General features: G+C 43.0%; 1 protein-coding gene across 6 annotated transcripts in view; it reads right to left on the reverse strand.

Annotated features, from left to right (window-relative positions):
* LOC116975392 (arf-GAP with GTPase, ANK repeat and PH domain-containing protein 1) overlaps positions 1 to 22,287 on the reverse strand; it is a 600,018-nt gene that overhangs the window by 273,934 nt on the left and 303,797 nt on the right. For all 6 annotated transcript variants that reach the window (XM_033024451.1, XM_033024453.1, XM_033024452.1 and 3 more), the window contains 2 exons: positions 3,309 to 3,436; positions 2,335 to 2,490 (listed from right to left, as the gene is read on the reverse strand). In XM_033024451.1, the coding sequence (XP_032880342.1) occupies positions 2,335 to 2,490; positions 3,309 to 3,436 (284 nt within the window). The remainder of the gene's footprint in view (positions 1 to 2,334; positions 2,491 to 3,308; positions 3,437 to 22,287) is intronic.

Genomic DNA, 22,287 nt, shown 5'->3' on the forward strand with positions numbered 1-22,287 from the left:
CCTGATCAAAGTTACATAATTCCCCTAAAACAAAAACATGTCAATGATTTTCAGTATGTCAATGGTGTATTTACATTTTAAATAGGCATACATAACTGATTGTTTCTCTCTGAAACTGACCACATTGTTATTACTCTGTCATTGTGACTTGAAGGATTGGTTGAGAGTTATTATTCATCCACAATTGACACCCACACACAGTAAGGGAGTCCGTCTGAGTGGCAGTGTCTGCACTAATATACCAATGGAGTAATCATTGTTCAACTATTATGTTCTCTTGGTCAACACGTTTTATTCATGGATCTCTCAGTCACCTCAACTTCACAATGATGATTTGTGGCACATCCACCTAGATTCACACAGGCAGATATCCTTTGCAGATTCATTGAAAATTCGAAAGGCTGAAGTAGACAGAATAGAACTTCACATATCATTATAACGGCCATAAAATCCTCACCATGAAAAATACTTCTCTACCACACCTGATGCTTTGTTGTGCATTTCATTTCTATTTCACCACAGTGCCATTCATTTGCATGAAATATATAGGTTTACCATTCTTTGATCATATCCTGGAATTCACATAATGTTCAACCCTTAAAATGCAGATGCGTCCACACAGCAAAATAAACTAATCGTTTCAAATTAGTATTTAAATGTTACTTCAATTAGTGAGGGGAAGTTAAATTCCCCTCTAATTTAAGTACATACCAGTGTAATTCAAGCTACAACAGTGTAAATTTACAACATTGGTTTTGGCACAGTGAATTATGACGTGTGTTAAATGCTGTAATGTGTTGGAACTATAACATTAATTTTGCTTGTTAAATTACCTGAATTTCGTTTGTCAAGTTTTCAGTAGATGTTAAATGCTCATTTATATATTTTTCTACAATCCTCTCCATTAAGGACAGGCTATTTTCAACATTCACGCTCTAAGATCAGATATTAAAATGGGCAGCAAATATTAATGTGTCCGTGGGGAAGTGTTGACTGTGTTCCGTGTTTCACACAGTGCTGACTGTTCTGCAGCTGAGTGAGGGCACCTGCTGGCAGATACGCTGAACTGCAGCAGTACCACAAACCACAATTTTGTTTGAAGCAAGTCTTAAAAAACAGAGAATCATGGAAATACTTATTCAAGCTCCAGTGATAAAGTCAAAGGGTAAGTTAATATTTTGGATATAAGACTTATGCTATTTTTAACTGTACACTTAATGTAGGCAAATCAAAATGCAATGCCTGGCGAAGGTGAGACACAAGAGACTGTATACAGATGCTGGAATCTGGAGCAATAAATAATCTGCTGAGCAACATCTGTGAAGAGAAATGCATATCAATGTTTCAGGTCAGGTCCCTTCACCAGTCCAGATGAGAAACGTTCACTGTCCATTTCCCTCCACGGATGCTGCTCAACCCACTGAGTTCCTCCAGCAGGTTGTTTGTTGCTTCTGGTAAAGTTGGCCACGTGCAACGTGATGAAATGGACCAGGAAATCTCTGTGGCCAGGGATGGGCACTTTACCCGCAATTTAAGGTTATGCACAGGTAGAGTTGCACAAGCAGATTGCTGGAATATCACCCAATAATCCTTCTGTGTGGCAAGGCATTTTACCTTAACAGTTTTATGACTAAAGACAAGTGCCCAACCCTAAATACTGAAGAGAAGCAAGTCTTTCAGCGAGGTTTGACGGTCATACAATTGCAGCTGGTCTTAAAGTCAATTCAATAAATTGGCGAGGTGAAGTAATTTGGTATTTTGTCTCTTTGTCCGTTGGCATCATCTGTACACGTAAACATACAAATCAGGAGTATGGTATGTGCTTCCTTATGCCTGCTTCCCCAATTAATAGGATTGAGGATGATGTAATTGCTGGTCTCACCTCTGCAATCCTATCAATCTGTGGTAACCTTTAATCCCCTTGCTGATCAATAATCTATCTACCTCTGCCTTGAAGACTCTTCTTCTACTGTCCTTTGAGACAGTCCACAAGACTCGAGTTTCAAAGAGAAAAAAACACCACCTTAACTGTCTTAGATTGGCAGCTCATTATTTTTAAACACTGAGCCCTTGTTCTACATTCTCAACCAAGATGAAACACCCTTCCCATGCCCACCTGGCCAAGAGCCCTTAAAAGTCATTCAACCATTAACTTCCCAGGAAACAGAAATAATTAACTACCCAAGAGTGAACAAACCAAGAATTGCATTTTGTTCCTTGTATTAATGGTTAAATAAATTGGAAAGCATTTTATTTTATGGTTACCCGAGTTCCATTTCAAAACCATTTATTTATTTTTTCAAAGCACAGCCATGTATTGAGGTGAATACTTACAGCAAAAATATTAGAACGACGTTTGGACTGTTTTCGAACTGGAGTTGGTGTGTTTGATGTCTGAGGGATGTCGATTCGTAGCTCCTTTTGGCTTGTGCTAGGTGTGGAAGGGACAGAAGAGGAGTAATCGCTTAAACTCCCTCCACCGTTACTTGTCTACAATACAGAGAAGAAAACAATTAAAATAGTTTCCACTGTAACTTTAGGAAATAAATTGTCCCGTGTGGTTTAAGGAAGTTGTTCTGTATGGACTAAGGAAGTAAGTTGGCCTGTGTGGTTTAAGGAGGATGTTCTGTATGGGTTGAGGAAGATGTTCTCTGCCACAGAACTCTCTGCCACAGAAGGTAGAAATGTACAAAATTCTTAAGGGGTTGGACAGGCTAGATGCAGGAAGATTGTTCCCGATGTTGGGGAAGTCCAGGACAAGGGGTCACAGTTTAAGGATAAAGGGGAAATCCTTTAGGACCGAGATGAGAAAAACATTTTTCACACAGAGAGTGGTGAATCTCTGGAACTCTCTGCCACAGAAGGTAGTTGAGGCCAGTTCATTGGCTATATTTACGAGGGAGTTAGATGTGGCCCTTGTGGCTAAAGGGATCAGGGGGTATGGAGAGAAGGCAGATACAGGATACTGAGTTGGATGATCAGCCATGATCATATTGAATGGCGGTGCAGGCTCGAAGAGCCGAATGGCCTACTCCTGCACCTATTTTCTATGTTTCTATGTTCTGTATGGGTTTAGGAAGTAAGTTGTCCTGTATGGGTTAAGGAAGTTGTCTTGTATGGTTTAAGATGCATACTGGTGCCACTCTGGAACAATGTTAGCTGCTGGATGTCAGTGAGCATGTCAGTGGGACCCATTGCATTCAAACCCCAGAGAGGATGCTGATCGCAGTGGACATGGTATATGTGTCTCATCCTAGAGAATACTGTCAATATCTCGAGAAACACTTCCCACATCTTCAACCACTTACCTGACTGACGTGAACAGCGGAGACTTGTGCAGAGCAGACGGAAGAGTGGCTTGGAGAATTGGGCAAAGATTTGCAGGGTCCAATGGAGAGTTGCTGCTTCTTCCGTGTAGCTACTATTTTTTGGGAAACTGTTGCAACAAGGAAGAAAATGAAAAGAAAAATAGATATTAAGCAGTTCACAGTAATAAGATCAGAGATTAGAGCAGAATATGCAGGCTGGCAATGGAAAGTTGGAGGCAGTGTTGCATGCATAAGACTTGAAACCATCATCTCTCTCTCACTGAGTGCATATGGAAGATCCCATAATATGATACAAAGAAAAAGAGAGGTGGACGTCACAGTCAATAATCAATGTTCATTCTTCAATTATTATCAACAAATAATTTTGGTTGTTATCACATTGTTCTTTGGAACATAGAACAGAAAATGGCACAGCACAGGAACAGGCCCTTTGAGCCACATGTCTGTACCAACCATGATGTCAATCTAACTAATCCCACCTGCACGCACATGGTGGTAATTGTTCTCTGCCGGTTCATGTATCTGTCAAAGTTCCTCTAATATGTTACTATTGTATGTTTCTCCCACTTCCCCTGGCAGAACCTACCAGGCACCTGCCACTCTATAAAAAAAAACTTGCCTTGCATATCTCCTAAAATTCCTCCCTCTTACCTTAAAGCTATGCTTTATTATATTAAAGGTTATTATATTAAGGGTTTGGACACGCTAGAGGCAGGAAACATGTTCCCGATGTTGGGGGAAGTCCAGAACCAGGGGCCACAGTTTAAGAATAAGGGGTAAGCCATTTAGAACGGAGACGAGGAAACACTTTTTCACACCGAGAGTTGTGAGTCTGTGGAATTCTCTGCCTCAGAGGGCGGTGGAGGCCGGTTCAAGAGAGAGCTAGATAGGGCTCTTCAAGATAGCGGAGTCAGGGGATATGGGGAGAAGGCAGGAACGGGGTACTGATTGGGGATGATCAGCCATGATCAAATTGAATGGCGGTGCTGGCTCGAAGGGCCGAATGACCTACTCCTGCACCTATTGTCTATTGTCTATGCCCTCGAGTAAAGACTGACCATTTATTCTATCTCCATTTACTCTATCTATGCCACTCATAGTTTTATATACTTCTGTCAGGTTGCCTCTCAGCCTCTGAAGTTCCAGAGAAAACAATCCAAGTTTGTCCACCCTCTTCTTTTGGCTAATATTCTCCAATACAACATTAACCTAGTGACACACGGCATTTTCATGACACACAAAATTAAGCCAAATGGCCACTACACTGTGCTCTTTGAAAAGTCTCCCCACCTTTCTTATAATGTGTGACAACTGGAGCTTCAGCTCGTGATGTACCATAGAAATGCAATTGTACCTGCTCAGAATATTTCAACACATTATTTGAAATGAAAGATTGTGAAAGCAAATATGCCTTCGATTGTGTAAACCTGTATAAATACAAGTTGCTATTTTACTTGGAGCTTCAATTAGTTTACCCAATTGGATTGGAAACTAATCTGGAAAAGTACTGGATTCTGAATTAAACTGACTCCTAGGACATTGAAGAACTGAAGACATTGAATCACAGATGTTCGACGACAAGATTTTGCAGGGGAAAGTACAGTATTTGGATTCTTACACAGTATAAGCATTTTAAAGCAGCTTTAAGTAGTAATAGGTTTTAATTGTTTTTTTTGTTTTAAGATAGTTAGCACAGTGATAACAAAGATAGTTAAGTAGCAATAGGTTTTAATTGTTTTTTTGTTTTAAGATAGTTAGCTCGTATGTTGCAAAACATAATTGCCTAATAAAGTATTATTGTGACTGTGATTGTGACACAGTTCATAACGCTATTCTGGAAAGAAGACGACTATTCTCCAAAATCACTTCTGTCTTGTCTTGAGGACATTCCTCAAGATAAGGTTTCCGGTAGGCGGCGCGGCTCTCGTCAGCAGCGGCCTCTGCAGTCCGTCTGCGTTTTTATTATTTTATGTCTATGTTTTTATGTAGTTTTTGTTATTTTTGTTGGGGTATGTGTGTGGGGGGGTGGGGGTGGTGTGGGGGGGTTGGGGGTAACTTTTAAATCTCTCCCTGCACGGGAGACCCAACCTTTTCTTTGTCGGGTCTCCGTTGTCGTTGGGGCTGCAACGAGGAGCGGCCTCCAACAGGAAGACCGGGTGCTGTGGTGCTGACTACTCACCTCACCGTCACGGAGCTGGCCGAGTCCAGAGCGGGTGGAGCTGTGGTGGATGCTGCTGCGGCCCGACCCCCGGAGATTCGGTGGCTGCAACTGCGGGTTTGGCGGACGGTAACACCGGGAGCCCGCGGGTCCCTGGAGGGAGACCGCTTTTCGGGGCTTCCGCAGCGGCGACTTCTCCCGCCCGAGTTGCGGGGTTGAAGAGCTCCTGGAGCGGGGCCTTACATCACCGCCCCGCGCGGCTTGGAATGGCCGCGGGAGTTTGCGAGCGCGCGCCGGGGGCTCTAACACCAAGACCCGGTGCGCGACCTTGCATTACCCGGCGTGGCTTAATGGCCACGAGACAATCGCCATCGCCCGCCGGGGGCTTTGACTTTGACTTTGACTCTGACATCGGGGGGGAGAGTGCAGTGGAGAGAGAAGTTTTTTTGGCCTTCCATCACAGCAATGTGATGGATGTTTATGTAAATTATGTTGTGTCTTGGGTCTATTTGTTTGTAATGTATGGCTGCAGAAACGGCATTCGTTTGGACCTCAAGGGGTCCAAATGACAATAAATTGAATTGTATTGTATTAAGTCCTGGATGGCCTTAAACTTGAGGACATTAAGTCCTGGATGGCCTTAAACTTTCTGGGACTTAATGAAGAGAAGACAGAGGTGATTTTGTTTGGCCCCAATGGCTGCCGTGAACCTCCCTTTGTTGACTTGGGTCCACTGGCATTGTCTGTAAAGCCAACCGTCTTGAACCTGGGTTTTAGGATGGACGGTGATATTAAACTAGATAAACAAATAGGCGCGGTGGTTAAGTCCAGCTTCTTTCACCTAAGGAAGCTGGCAAAGGTGAAGCCCATTCTCGAGCGGGAGCATTTTGAAACAGTAATCCATGCCTTTATTACATCTAGGCTGGATTACTGTAACGCACTCTACTCTGGAGTCGCACAAGCTTCATTGGCTCGTCTCCAGCTTGTTCAAAATGCTGCCGCTCACCTTTTGACTGGAACTCGAAAGAGGGAGCACATTACGCCAATTTTGGCCTCCCTACACTGGCTCCCAGTGCACTTTCGAGTTCATTTCAAAATTCTTTTATTTGTTTTTAAATCGTTGAATGGGCTCGCCCCGCCTTACCTCTCTGAGCTGCTCCACCTATATGCTCCTGCCCGGTGCCTCAGGTCAGCTGATCAGCTGCTCCTTGAGGTACCAAGGTCTAAGCGGAAGCTCAGAGGGGATAGAGCCTTTTCTGTTGCTGCTCCGGCACTCTGGAACACCTTGCCGCTGCACATCAGACAGGCCCCCTCACTGTCCATCTTCAAATCCTCCCTAAAAACACATTTTTATTCTTTGGCTTTCGACACTGGCTGAGGCATTGCTCCTGTTTTTAGTGCTTTTAATGTCTTTTAATTTTTAGTGTGTTTTTTATAGTCCTTCGTTTTACGGTTTTTAATGGTTTTTAATTGTTTGTAATAGCTTTTTGTTCATGAGTTCTCATGTACAGCACTTTGTGGCAACTGTAGTTGTTTAAAGTGCTTTATAAATAAAGTTATTATTATTATTATTATTATTCCTTCCCAGTATCGGAGATCCAGGTTCATGCCTGTCTTTGGGTGCTGGCTGTGTGGAGTTTGCACGATTTCCCTGTGACTGCATGGGTTTTCCAGGTACTCCGATTTCGTCCCACATCCCAAAGATGTATGGGCTAGTTGGTTAATTGGTTGCTGTAACTTGCCTTGAGTGTGTGGATGAATGGTGGAATCTGGGGGAGTTGAAGGAGAATGTGGGAGAATAAAAATTGAGATTGCTGGGATTGGTATACAAGGGTGGTTGATGTTTGGCTTCGACTAAGTAGACTGAATGCATTGTTTGTGTGCTGCAACTCACTATAACTCTTAATAATTTGTTATTGTTTTTTAATTGTTTTGAATGCCTGAAACATTCAGATCCATTGACAATCAGTCACTCACTGACATGACTTTGTGGGGAAAGTTCACTTTATGGTCCTCTCCCTCTGTGACCCCCACCACCCAAACTGATGACACACAGGGTCTCACTGTGGACCTTGGGCTTCACTGCAAAACATTGTCTGGCTTTGCCTGCTGAAAGGATTGCCCGAGGGAGGCTTGGATTTATTCTGGATTTCAATATAACATGTTCCTTAACCCCTGTCGCGTGGTAAAGGTTCGGGTCCTTTTCTCGTATCTATTTATGTGGCTCGATGTCAAATTTTCATTCCTGGGATTTATTGCCGTGTTAAATGCAGATTGGTATTTCTAGTGATTGTATTCGCCCTTTGCAGGATATATAGTATCCAAGTTCAAATTATATAGGTCATTCATTCATTCATAGCCCTTAGATTCTTTTTTTAAATTCTCTACCGTTAAATCAATAGAGTATGCTGTGGCATGCAATCTACAGTAATGGGATATGAAAACAGAAAATGTTGGAAACACACAGCTGGTCAGGCAGTGTCTGTGGGGAGGAAAACAGTTAATGTTTCAGATGAAAGATACTTCATCAAGACTGGGTAAGCTAAAAAATAACAGATCTTGGTAGCACAGAAGGTGGAGGGAGGGGATGGATAGATCAATGATATGAGGAGACTACGATATGTTGCTAAAGAGAAATTAAGGTCATATCAAGCTTCGTTGTCCATGACAAACTTGTTTTAAAACTAACTTGCTTTTCTATTTTCCCAGTTCTGACGCATGACCCGGACCTGAAATGTTAGCCGTTTTTTATTCCACAGATGCTGCCCGACATACTGAGTGTTTCCAGCATTTTCGGTTTTCACTACAGAATTCCTACATCTGCTGTTTTTTTTAATTTCACTGACAAATGCAAGGGATTCCTATTCTCAATTTCAGACAACCTCAACTTGACACCTTTGCACTAAAACACTCCAGCTTTTTGATTTCTCAATTAGTGGAAAAGGGCGCACCAGTAAAGCAGTTCAAAAATCTGACAATTGCAGGACTAAACCATGCCGTCAACAATCGAGGCAGTCTTTGTGCCGACTCTGGGACTTTTAATATACTGCAGTTCATCATGTTCAAAAGGATAGCTAGGAGTTTTCCCCATTCCAACGATTTCATTCCTCAAAAAGGCAGCCAACATTATCAAATACCCGCACCATGCTGGCCTTGCACTCAATTCACCACTGCCATCGGGAAGAAGGTACAGGAGCCTGAAAACCGTAACGTCCAGGTTCAGGAACAGCTTCTTCCCTACAGCCATCAGGCTATTAAACACTACAACCTCATATAGGCTCTGAACTACAATAGACTATTATTATTATTGTTGCATTGTTCTGTTTGTTTTTTGAGTATGTGTGTATGAGTGTGTGTGTATATACACACACACACACACACACACACACAGGGCTTTACTTTTCTCTCTCTCGTTTGTCATATCATACTATGTTTGCATATTCTGTTGTGCTGCAGCAAGTAAGAATTTCATTGTTCTATCTGGGACATATGACAATAAAACACTCTTGACTCATGTTGAATCAACAGAATGTAAAAAGCAATTTTGACTTATTTTGAAACGAACAACAAAATATATCACGCATAATGTCATTCTGCAGGGTATACAGAGAATGGAGCGGGTCCAGAATATGCGGAGATTGGGAGCAATAAGGAGAGTATGGGGAGAAACAGTCATTTGGAAAGTTGTATGCAAGCTGTTAGGCATGCCTTGCCAAGCTTTGAGTTCTATTGGACAACCTTACATCAAGCAAGAGACTGACCTACAAACTGGCACCACAGTCACTCATCTTGCATAAGGTCAGATTTACATTTCTGTGTCCATGAAAATCTTCAGTCGAAACTGCCAGCTAAAAATCTGCTCGCACTCTTTCAAGTTTACCGAGGCAAATCAATTAGTCTCACCATTGATTACAGCTCAGGACACAGGCAACAAATATTTCAACAGACAATCTCAATACTGTTGTCACCATGGAATCATTTATTTATTGATTAAACAAAGATATCAAGAGAACAACAAATCCCATTAAGAAAGGAACTGAGGAATGACAGGAGGGGGAAAAAAAGTTTCCAGTTTTTTGTCCTTGTTGTACCTTCCTTACCATCAGTGCTTTTTAGAAAAAAGATATGGAGGCTTTGGTGATGGTGCAGAGGAGATTTACCAGAATGCAAGATCAGACCAATGCTGCCTGGATTAGAGGATATTAGGTATAAGGAGAGGTTGGACAGACTTCTTAGGTCAGTTTACTTTATTGTCACGTGTACTGAGATACAGTGAAAATGTTGTGTGCTATCCAGTTTTGCTGTGTGCTATCCAGTAAGTGGAAAGACTATACATGATTACCATAGAGCCATCCACAGTGTACAGATACATGATTAGGAGAGACCTGATAGAACTTTATAACATTATGAGAAACACAGATAATGTAATTAGTTTATCTGATTAGATAGGAAACTAATCTAGAAAAGTACTGGATTCTGAATGAAACTGACTCCTAGGATGGACCTGAAGAACATTCAGAACATTCAATAAACAGTCAGAATCTTTTTCCTCCAAGACAAAAATGTCAAAGACTAGTGGCATAAAGATGAAAGGGGCATAGTTTAAAGGAGATGTGCTGAGCAAGATTATTTTGCATAGAGATTGGTGGGTGCCTGGAACGAGCTGCCATGGGTGGTGGCAGAAGCAGATGCAATAGGGAGTTTCAGAGGCCTTCAGATAGGCATGCAGATATGCAGAAAATGGAGGGATATGGTTTAATTTGACATAATGTTCAGCAGAGATATTATGGGCCAAAAAGCCTTTTTCCGTTCTACTTTCGTGGACTAAAAAAACGGCCGAACCTTTGATAAGATTGCATGAAACGTGGCCGCAAAAATTAAATAACGGCGTTTAACTTTTTAAAGGTGCCAGTATGCCAAATTAACATGTATTGTCACACAAACTCTGCTTTCCATCATGCCAGTTTTCATTTCATTTCATCAAGCAAATTCCCCCCAGCTCGCATTATGTTACAGCAACACCCACCATAGCTGAGTAGATTCAGCCACATTCCTGGCATTTATTCATTGAGTACGCACATTGTGTATTTGAAGCCAGGTTTCCTTTATTTTGACTTTCCTGAGCAGACCTCCCAATCTCTGCAATCATCCCAGGCTGTCAATGAGATCCACAACTCTCTACATCATCGCCTGTATCTCTCGTTTCCCTTATCTCTAAACTGGATTCTGTGGGTCTAAAGAAGGGTCTCGACCCAAAACGTCACCCATCTCTTCCCTCCAGAGATGCTGCCTGTCCCGCTGAGTTACTCCAGCTTTTTCAGTCTATCTTTGGTTTAAACCAGCATCTGCAGTTCCTTCCTACCCAAGAAATACTGTGGGTTCAGCAAGGCTGCCACCTGGTGGGCACTCCTGCTCATTGCAACCCCAACACTGCATTTGTTCCTTCCCACCACTGGGATGTCATTAGGTACACTGGTACTGTGACATTAATATAATCCATTCTGTCACCAGGTAGTTTGATTGGGGCTTTGCCTGTTGTTTGGGTGAGATCACTGGTTTGCTTGAACTTTAAACAACTTTAAAGCCACTAGAGACTGCTGGAATCTGAAACAACGAAAAAGAGAGTTGCAGGAGGAGATCAAGTGTGTTAGAGGGGTCATCACTCGACCATTTCTCTCCATGAAACTTTGTCGGTCCATTTCCATCCACGGGTGCTGCTTGACCCACTGAGTAATTCTGGCAGCTCTCCTTTCTATATTTTAAGAAACATGGCTGGCAAAAGAATGGGACAGAGAGGTTTAATGATATGTTATGTTTGATATGCATGATCTGCACAATATATTTTTAGAGCAATGCCCTGCAAATGATTGGGCTAGACTAAACATCTTCCCACTTTCAACAGCTGGAGAATAAGATGTATTTAAAGGGAGAGAACAGAAATTATTTCTGATGGACAGCAGATGAACAGGCTGATAAAGACTTTGGATGACTTCAGAACATGATCAAAAGTCATTTCTAGATCCTTTGCTCTTTTAAGCAGACATCCCACATTTACTACTGCCCATTCAAACGTTATTCATTTTATTTATTTTATCCACGTGAAAATTGTAACTGAGGCTAGCTACTGTAAATGGATGAACTCTTTGAATGCAGACAATCTAATTGGTTTTCACTGTGACCTGCTGCTTCACCAATGACACATGCATGGACACTATGAAGCTGAGCAAGGTTTACCTGTGCATTTACCAGCACTTACTGCCTCTTCTACCTGACAGCCTGGTACTGCAGTTAGGTGGACCCTGAAGAACAGGGACTGGAGGCCTGAATTGAGTTCTCAATGAAACTCAGCCCTCCTGTGCCCAACTTCTCCTCCCTGTGCTGTTCAAAGCCACCCTGTGGGTCTCATCCCTCTACTTCAAATCTCTTCTCTTGCAAGGCAATGCTTTACAGCTTATTCACTTCACAAAGTGTCCTCGAGAGATACAGTATGTAGACCCACCTTCCACCAAGTTCAGACCAACCATCCACCACCTTTTAACACTAATCTTACCTTAATCTCATTTTATTCTACCACATTCGTATCAACCCCTGCCAGATTCCACCACTCACCCACACACTGGGGAGATTTACAGCAACCATTAATGTACCAACCTGCACGCCCTTGGGATGTGGGAGGAAAACAGAGCACTGAGGAACCCCATGCAACAGGGAAAGCTTAAAAACTCCACGCTGACAGCGCCAGGGGTCAGGTTTGAACCCAGGTCTCTGGGGCTGATGCAGCGGCTCTACTAACTGTGTCACCTCTACAGTCTGACTTTAACAATTCACTACAGTAATATCTCTCTCCCATCCTGGTCCCTCTTCCGTTATACGATCATGAGCGATTCCTGCAGAAATGCAATGGGAAACAATGTGACATTGTGATGGGAAGGTTTCCATCTCTATATTCTTATAGTGTGTGTGTGTGTGTGTGTGTGTGTGTGTGTGTGTGTGTGTGTGTGTGTGTGTGTGTGTGTGTCTTTGTCAAAACGCTGACCTATTTTTCAGATTCTTACTCACATTTTTCCGGTCAACGCCATAATCAGCTTCCCTTCAGATTTGATGCTATATTTCACGTTATTAATGATTAGGAAGTTTTTTAAAAAGCCTTTGAAAATAATAACTGCAGTCTGCCAGCAGCTTCCAGTGATGATGTCTCATTGCCATCTTACAGTCCACCAATCACAATGGCATCTCATTTACATAGACTGCCGAGTCCAACAATTACATCACAATGGGACCTGCCCATGAAGTCTTCAAGCCCACACCGTTGCCAATGGTAACGGCAGCCAAGACTTCACAAATTTTACCCACAGCCCACAGAATTTTGAGAGGCAGAATTTTGGCGATTCCCCTCTCTGGCATTGATGGCCCAATCATTAAGCAGCAGCATCACCATTAGCAGAATCACAGGGAAAGGATTTATTGGCTCCACGGAGCGCCGACGCCGACTCAAAAGTCGAGTCCATTGATTGGCTCCGGGAAGCGCCGACCAACCCCCCACCCCCCCCCCGCCCCCCAACACATGAGAATGATTGATTGGCTCCAGGAAGCGCCGACGCCGACCCAAAAGTTGAATCCATTCATTCGCTCTGGGAAGAGCCGACAGCCCCCTCCCAAGTGGGAAGGATTGATTGACTTCAGGGAGCGCCGACGGGTTGCGTTGGGGGACCAGGCCTCCTGTAGGGGCTATGGGTGAGTGGTGAAATATTGCATTGAGGGAACGGGTGAGTGGTGGAAACGGGTTGCGTTGGGGGAACGGGGTGAGTGGTGGATTATTGCGTTGGGGGACAGGGCCCAACTGGTTCCACTTGATCTAGTTATCACTAATCCTCGGCCTCATAAGTAGTTTCTCAAATGTACTCCTGCTGTGTTTATATACCTTGGAGTTACATTTCTCAAAGTGATATTTCCAATTCTCCCATCTTCAAGAACGCAGAGAGTGAAAGAAACACAAGACCGTACCCTGTTTATGTTTCCAAGGATTCTGAAAAGAATTATTTGTAGTTGCTTTAGATCTTGGGATTTATTGAATCGTAGAGTTGTGCTGCACAAAAATAGGTCCTTTGGCCAAATGAAATCTACAAAACTTCCCAAAAGACATTCAGTTTTCCTTGTCACCAGCAATATGTATGGATAGCCAAGAGTCTTCCTTTCATCCCTCACCTGCTTCCTCAATGTACCAACAGGTCATCTCAATCCGAAATGACAGGAACAGGGGATTCGAAATGGAATGAGGGAAACAATTAATATTGTCATGCTGAGCATTAATTTTCTCCCGAGCAAAACAACTTATAATTGCTGCTTTACAAGGCCTCCCTTCAGTGATGGCCATATCTTTCTCTTCCTTTCTCAACTTACATCTCTTCCTCTCAAAAGAGACTATGTCACATTCCCCCCACTATTAAACCTAGATGACAGTTACATATTCTCGGGACTGAATATGGACTGGAGGAGTCCCTCCAGAATTTTATTTGCTGGATTTGGTGATGATTATTCTTTGTGGTGTTGAACATCAAACCTGGAAACAGGTTAGAGCTACATCAGCTTTCTCTAAATCCTAACGACTTCTGTCAGAATTCTATCAGTCAAGGCAACATCAATTCCCTCTTTAAATGACGCAACTTTCAAGTTAACATTCTGAGGAGATTTCAAAAGTATATATAGGTACAACACGAGAAGTTTACAAAAGCAATTCCGGTAGGGAGGAAGGTTTTCAGAGCTCGACATATATCAAGATGTATGAGTCCAGACTGGAAACTGACAGACATGAGGTATCTTGCAGCAATGACCAACATCTTATGATCTCACCGCCCCTGAAGATCGTGTTGCCTTGATCCCTGTACACTGTGCCACAGGCAGAGAGACAACTCAACATTGAAAATTCTACAGGCAATGAACATAACCCAAGGAAGTTTGTGCAATGAATGGTAGGTGGGTGGGTTGTGACTTTGTATTGGATGTTAGGGAGTGGACTGGGGTTGTATAGTGGGTGAAGGGTGGGTTGGAGATATGTAGTTGACGGAAGGGGGTGGGGGGGGAGTAGTGCGGTGGTCGGTGGTGATGCGTGGACTGGGTGGTGTAGTGGCAGACATTGGGTGGTCTATTACTCGGACAGTTTTGGAATTATTGCTCGTGAGGTCGATACATGTCTTCTCTAAAGAAGTAAGTAAACGAGAAGATTTATCAGCAGTCTGGTAGTTTTATGATACCTTTTAATGGTGCTGCCTTTTTATTGCAGATTAACCAAATTTAAGTTTCCCACTAGTTGTGAATTGTGTTCAGGTCATTAGACCAACTCTTTGGATTTTTATTTGAGTAACTTTAACAGCTTTCTGACCGTACTTGTTCGTTTGTTGGGGATGAATATTAGTCAGGACCCAATGTGATGACTCCTGTTCCAGGTATCAACTCCTGGACATCTGCGAGACCAAGCGCAGGCTCGGCGATCGTTTCGCCGAAGACTTCCGCACAGTCCGCCTTAACCAACCTGATCTCCCGGTTGCTCAGCACTTTAACTCCCCCTCCCATTACCAATCTGACCTTTCTGCCCTGGGCTTCTTCCATTGTCAGAGTGAGGCCCAGCACAAATTGGAGGAATAGCACCTCATATTTCGCTTGGGTAGCTTACACCCCAGCGGTATGAACATTTGACTTCTCTAACTTCAAGTAGCCCTTGCTTTCCCTCTCTCTCCATCCCCTCCCCCTTCCCAGTTCTCCGACCAGTCTTATTGTTTCAGACTACATTCTATCTCTGTCCTGCCCACTCCCCTGACATCAGTCTGAAGAAGGGTCTTGACCCAAAATGTCACTCATTCCTTCTCTCCAGAGATGCTGCCTGTCCCACTGAGTTACTCCAGCATTTTGTGTCTACCCAATGTGATGACTCCTGTTCTTCGACTCTTTCCATACAACCATTTATTTCCATTTGAGACGGCCGTAAGTTTATCGTCTTGCTGTAAAGGCTGTGCTTGTGACAATGCAGCGTGTAGCACTGCCTCGGTTCTCGCCTGGTATTGGTATTGGCATATTATTGTCACGTATACCAAGATGGACTGAGAAACCTGTTTTATGTGCTCATGAGGCACATCATGTCATACACAAGTACATAACGTAGTACAAAAAGAGACAATAATTTGAGTGCAGAATAAAGTTTTAGTTACTGGGAAAGTTTAGATTTTGAAAAAGTGCAAGGTACACAATGAGGTAGATTGAAAAATTGGGATTTCATCCCTAAGGTTGGGAATGTCAGCTGAAGTTTCCTTGCTCAAGAGTCAAAATTGACATACTTCATTCAGCTATTAAAGAAACTGACTCGGCCCCAGTGTCATAAAGTACCGTTGCCTCTCCCTTTGTGATCAGTTTTGTGATTCAGCTCTCCCTGGTGGACATTTATTTGTGAATAGAATCTGGCTTAAGGGATGGATATTGGGCCTGTCAATCTTCAGAGTGAAGGCTTGGCGGAGAGGCAAACTTGTGGAGGTTCCAACGATTGGCTACCGTGTTCTGGAGCCAGCTCGGCAATGGGCAGTTCATCAGTCCAGCTTTAATTGCTGCAGTGTTAATATTATTGATTTGTATTTGTTTTCCAGCTGTGATTCTTTCACCTCGCCAACAGGTTTTGCTATGATGAATGTTATTTGTGATCCTTAATGAGCTAATAGAATCCAGTAAGGGAGCAACGAATCTACATCATTTTGAATGGCTGCAGCACTAGAATTCAGGATGTTAAACTGAGCTCTTCAGCTGGTGCCTCAGCGCACTTGTTGCATGAAACATTGAAGGGCTGGATTTTGTCTCATGCCTGCAGCCTTATGGCCCTGTCTCACGGTGCGAGTCCAGCCACGAGCGATCTCGAGTGAAAGAAAAAATCACACTCGTGGTTGTCTACGAGATTCCAAGTTTATGTTCACGAGTTTAAACGTGTTCCCACGTGTATGTCTAAGTTTGCCGTTTACTTCTCATTTCTGCGATGTACCAAGTTCCTCTCCCGAGTTATCAAGTTCCTCTCCTGAGTTACTCTTGAGCCAACCGTGAATGAAGGCCTGTTTTAAGTATCAAATAGAGGAGCTGGACAGCATCTCATATATTCTGATTCAGTATTGAAAGTTATTCAATTTCAGAACTTAAAAAAACTGGGAAACTGAAGGGAGCGACAATCAACTGCCACGGATACAAATAATGTCATACACAAGAAAGGGCAAATGCTGGTTGACAAAAAGTGAACACACGGTGCTGGAGTAACACAAAGACGCAGCAGAAATTTGGAAACGTCATCCCGTGACCCATTCCTTCTCTCCAGAGATGCTGCCTGCCCGCTGAGTTAAAGAGTGCCCACGGTAGACTCACGAATCACTACGGTAAACTCACGGGCTACGACGTTCTTACAACGAGTTTAAATTTTTCAAATTTTAACTTCAAGAGTAAATTTGACTCGTGGAAATCTTTAAACATGTTTAAAGTTTTTCACGAGTTAACAAGTTTCCCGGGTACCTGCCATTAGTGCCACGAGTCGCTATGTTGCGTCCACGAGTTCCGACGTTCCCGCTACGTTAATTGTACGTGATTACCACAAGTTTAATTTGTTTTAAACTCAGGGTCACTCGTGGGTCGACTCGCACCGTGAGACAGGGATTTTAGGAACCAAATCCCAGCTCTTCCCAGGCAATTCCTTGGGACTGAGGTACACTTGTTTCCACTCATATTCTGTGAATTCCAAGGAGGCCGATGTGGAAACCACAGTTTTAAAAGGTCTTAGTTCAGTAAAACAACATACTATTGGAAGTATCATAATCTAGAATGGTGAATTGTGGTTTACCTCATCAAATGATTCATTTCTAAGGACAATGTAAAATTTGATCATCACAAAAACCCCTTGAAAATGTTCAGTCACTCACTGATCCTGTGTATGGTCTTCTGCTGTCTGGCCATGACACACATCTAAGCACATATTTCCCCATTTCTGACAACAGCCTGCCAGTGCCAACTCCTGAGTAGATGCCCACCTACCTGCCGCACTACACAACCCCAGGCCACCCGCTGTCCACCACTGCACAATCCCACCGCATCTCCCACCATCCCTGGAAATAGGCCCTTCGACCCACGCTGACCATCAATCACCCCCTCTCAATATTTCGCTTTCTCATCCATTTTCTACACACTCTGGGTTAATTTACAGAGGCCAATTAACCTACAAACCCACACGTGTTTGGGATGTGGGAGGAAACTGGACAACCCGGAGGAAACCCATGCTGTCACAGGGAGAACGTGCAAACTTCACACAGATCGCACCTGAGTTCAAGATCGACTGGGTTTCTGGCGCTGTAAGGCAGCAACTCTACCAACTGCGCCACTATGCTGTTCCAATCAAAGAACTGGGAATGTCTGTGCATGGCAGCCCACCAGGGTTTACACCCACTGAGACTTCTTCTGGTTAAGGTTGGGAATGATTAACACGTCACCGCTAGAATTACCTTGCCGAACCTGGCTCAGGGAAAAACATGCCAAGTTCCCACTATGCTTCTGCCACTATGTTTCGCGATGCCTTTTTCTATCATTCTGGTAATTATAGTAAACAAGATTGGTGACATCTGCATTTTATTAACTCATTAATTATGAATGGTTATACATACCTCCCCAAAGACTGCTCAACATCATTCATTTATCTAGACTGTCGCTTCCATATTCAACAGCCAAAGGATTCTAAACATAAGTGGCTGCTTGGGAATCAATAGCACAGGTCCCAACCAGCACAGAAAAACAGGCAATATTTTACAGTGTGATTTTGGAATTAAATCAACCAGCAAACTAGAAAACGTTAAATTTCTGCATTAGAATTTTACTGGCGAGAATACTTTGGGATGTTGTTGCGATTATATTTTGATCATACAACTTAGAAAAAGTCCCTTCAGCCTGCCATATCCATGGCAACCATTACACCACACCGATGTGAATTCAGTTTGTCACTTGGTCTATTCTGTTAATATGGCTTTGTTTTTCCACACATTAGTGCCACCCTTCACTGTATGTACCCCCAACCAATGAAAATTTCAGAAGCGGTGATCAGCTTGAGTACTTATCTGGATGTTCTTATATCTAGTGCAGTCTGCTGGCAAAGAGTAAATGAGGATCAATTTGAAATTGTTAGTTATCAGTTGTGACCTCTGTGCCATTAATACAGTGCCCTCCATAATGTTTGGGACAAAGACCCATCATTTATTTATTTGCCTCTGTACTCCACAATTTGAGGTTTGTAATAGAAAATAGTGAGACCACACCTGGAGTACTGTGTGCAGTTTTGGTCTCCAAATTTGAGGAACAACATTCTTGCTATTGAGGGAGTGCAGCGTAGGTTCACGAGGTTAATTCCTGGGATGACAGGAATGTCATATGTTGATAGAATGGAGCGGCTGGGTTTGTATACTCTGTAATTTAGAAGGATGAGAGGGAATCTTATTGAAACATATAAGATTATTAAGGGTTTGGACAAGCTGGAGGCAGGAAACGTGTTCCCGATGTTGGTGTGTCCAGAACCAGGGGTCACAGTTTAAGAATAAGGGGTAAGCCACTCCGAACGGATATGAGGGAAAACCTTTTCACACAGAGAGTTATGAATATGTGGAATTCTCTGCCTCAGAAGGCAGTGGATGTCAATTCTCTGGATGCTTTCAAGAAAGAGTTAGATGGAGCTCTTAAAGATAGCGGTGTCAAGGGATATGGCGAGAAGGCAGGAACGGGGTACTGATTGTGGATGATCAGCCATGATCATATTGAATGGCGGTGCTGCCTCGAAGGGCAGAATGGCCTACTCCTTTTTTCTCACCTCAGTCTTAAATGACCTCCACTTTATTCTAAGACTGGCCCCTGGTTCTGGACTCGCCGAACATTGGGAACATTTTTCCTGCATCTAGCTTGTCCAGTCCTTTTATATTTTTATATGTTTCTATAAGATATCCCCTCATCCTTCTAAACTCAAGTGAATACACGCCTAGTCTTTCCAATCTTTCCTCATACAACAGTCCCGCCATCCCAGGGATCAATCTCGTGAACCTACGCTGCACTGACTCAATCACAAGGATGTCCTTCCTCAAATTAGGAGACCAAAACTGTACACAATACTCTAGATGTGGTCTTACCAGAGCCCTATACAACTGCAGAAGAACCTCTTTACTCCTATACTGAAATCCTCTTGTTATGAAGGCCAACATTCCATTAGCTATCCTCACTGCCTGCTGTACCTGCACGCCAACTTTCAGTGACGGGTGTACAAGGATGCCCAGGTCTCGCTGCACCTCCCCCTTACCTAACCTAACCCCATTGAGATAATAATCTGCCCCCTTGTTTTTGCCACCAAAGTGGATAACCTCACATTTATCTATATTATACTGCATCTGCCACGCATCTGCCCACTACAGAGGCTACACTGCAAGATGCAAACCACTGGTTAGCCGCAAAAATAGGATGGCCAGGTTACAATTTACCATGAAGTACTTAAAAGAGCAACAACAGTTCTCCAAAAAGGTCTTATGGACAGATGAGACGAAGATTAACTTATATCAGAGTGATGGCAAGAGCAAAGTATGGAGAAAAGGAACTGTCCAAGATCCAAAGTATACCACTTCATCTGTGAAACACGGTGGTGGGGGTATTATGGCTTGGGCATGTACGGCTGCTGAAGGAAATGGGTTCACTTATCTTCATTGATTATACAACTACTGATGGTAGTAGCATAATGAATTCTGAAGTGTATAGACACATCCTATCTGCTCGTTCAAACAAATCCCTCGAAACTCATTGGCCGGCAGTTCATTCCAATGATCCCAAACATACTGCTAAAGCAACAAAGGAGTTTTTCAAAGCTAAAAAATGGTCAATCCTTGAGTGGCCAAGTTAATCATCCGATCTGAACCCAATTGAGCATGCCTTTCACATGCTGAAGAGAAAACTGAAGGGGACTATCCCCCAAAACAAGCATAAGCTAAAGATGGCTGCAATACAGGCTTGGCAGAGCATCACCAGGGAAGACACCCAGCAACTGGTGATGTCCATGAATCGCAGACTTCAAGCAGTCATTGCATGCAAAGGATATGCAACAAAATACTAAACATGACTACTTTCATTTACATGACATTGCTGTGTCCCAAACATTATGGCGCCCTGAAATGGGGGGACTATGTATAAACACAGCTGTAGTTTCTACATACTGAAATCAAAATGTATAAAAATTGCCTTTTTAAAATCATACAATGTGTACTTTAACTACATGTAATTTTTTCTATTACAAATCTCTAATTGTGAAGTACAGAGGCAAATAAATAAATTATGGCTCTTTGGCCCAAACATTATGGAGGGAACGATAAAACATCCTGGGCAACACTAATTCAGATGAAGACGTGGTTTATCCCGGTTGACATTGTGATGTTATATTTGGTACTAATACATTAACAGTCAATCATGTGTTTTAATTACCCATCATAAAAAAAAAATATATATATATATATATACATACACACACACACACACACACACACACACACACACACACACACACACATGTTATTTATTATTTTACTAAAACTCTCACGTTTGTTTGTTTGATTGTTTACGTGTGAGTGAGTCCTGGAAACTCCACCAAAACGGTACACAATAGCGCAACAATTTTTGGCCCACCTTACTCACCATTGTCCTGGGGTGTGCAATAGCCAAGTTTCGTTCATATTGATGTTATATTTTACAAGTTATTGACATTTTAAACTTTACAAAAATCACTTTTCAAAGCACTTTTCCACTTACTCTGCCCGTCAGCCGCGTTACGATGATTATCCCGAATCTCATTTACATTGAAAAATAGTGATTTTAAAAAAAAAACTCAATTTTTATCAAATGCTTCTGTTTTCATTAACAGCTAACATTGTGTTTCGGTTATTTTAAAGAAAAAACGTGATTTTCATTGTTTGGGATGGGGAGGTTTAATTTTTAAAAAACATCGCAATTTTCATTGTGTGGTGGGGGTGAGATAGGGGGGAGGTGAGGAGTGGGGAGCAGGGGGATAGAGAGAGAGGAGAGAGGTTGGGAGGGAGAGGGAGGAGAAAATGGGAGAGGTGAGGTGGGAGAGTGGGGTAGGAGGGGGGTATAGAGGGGGGAGGTGAGGAGGGTGAGTGGGGGAGTGGGATAGGGGGTAGTTGAGGAATGGGAGCAGGGGGATAGAGAGGAGGGGGATAGGGAATGGAGAGGGGTTATGGAAAGGTGGGTGACTGAGGGTAAGGGAAAGGAGAGGGAGGGGAGGGAAAAGAAGAGGGAGGGTGAAGAGGAGGGGGAGTGAGTGCTGCGGATGAGGGGGAATGGTTGGTGGGAGGGTTGGTGGAGGATAGGGAGGTGGGGAATAGGGGACTGTAGAGGGAATGTGAGATGCGTTCACATTGATCTTATTTTATGTTATTATTGCCATTTTGAACTTTAAAAATGTCGCAGTCGTGCTCCCACTTGCCGGTCGCGCCTAGGCAGCTAATCTTTCTTCATGAACTCCACATGAAGGGAAAGGATGATTCTGAACACTAGTTGGCTTCAGGTTTCCATTACTGGATGGAGGCAATGAGCTGTGCTCAACACAAGTCCTCCACAGAGCTGTTTGTTTCTGGGGAATCCGGTCATCAGCGATGGCGTCGTCAGCGATGGCGGCCTCGCCAACGGTCTGTCTGTCTTTTCGTCTTTTTTGTTATTTTTAGTGTGCTTTAAAAAGTTTGTGTTAATGTTCTCTGGTTT

The sequence above is a fragment of the Amblyraja radiata genome, chromosome 7 (genome assembly GCF_010909765.2).
Source record: "Amblyraja radiata isolate CabotCenter1 chromosome 7, sAmbRad1.1.pri, whole genome shotgun sequence".
Classification (NCBI taxonomy): domain Eukaryota; kingdom Metazoa; phylum Chordata; class Chondrichthyes; order Rajiformes; family Rajidae; genus Amblyraja; species Amblyraja radiata.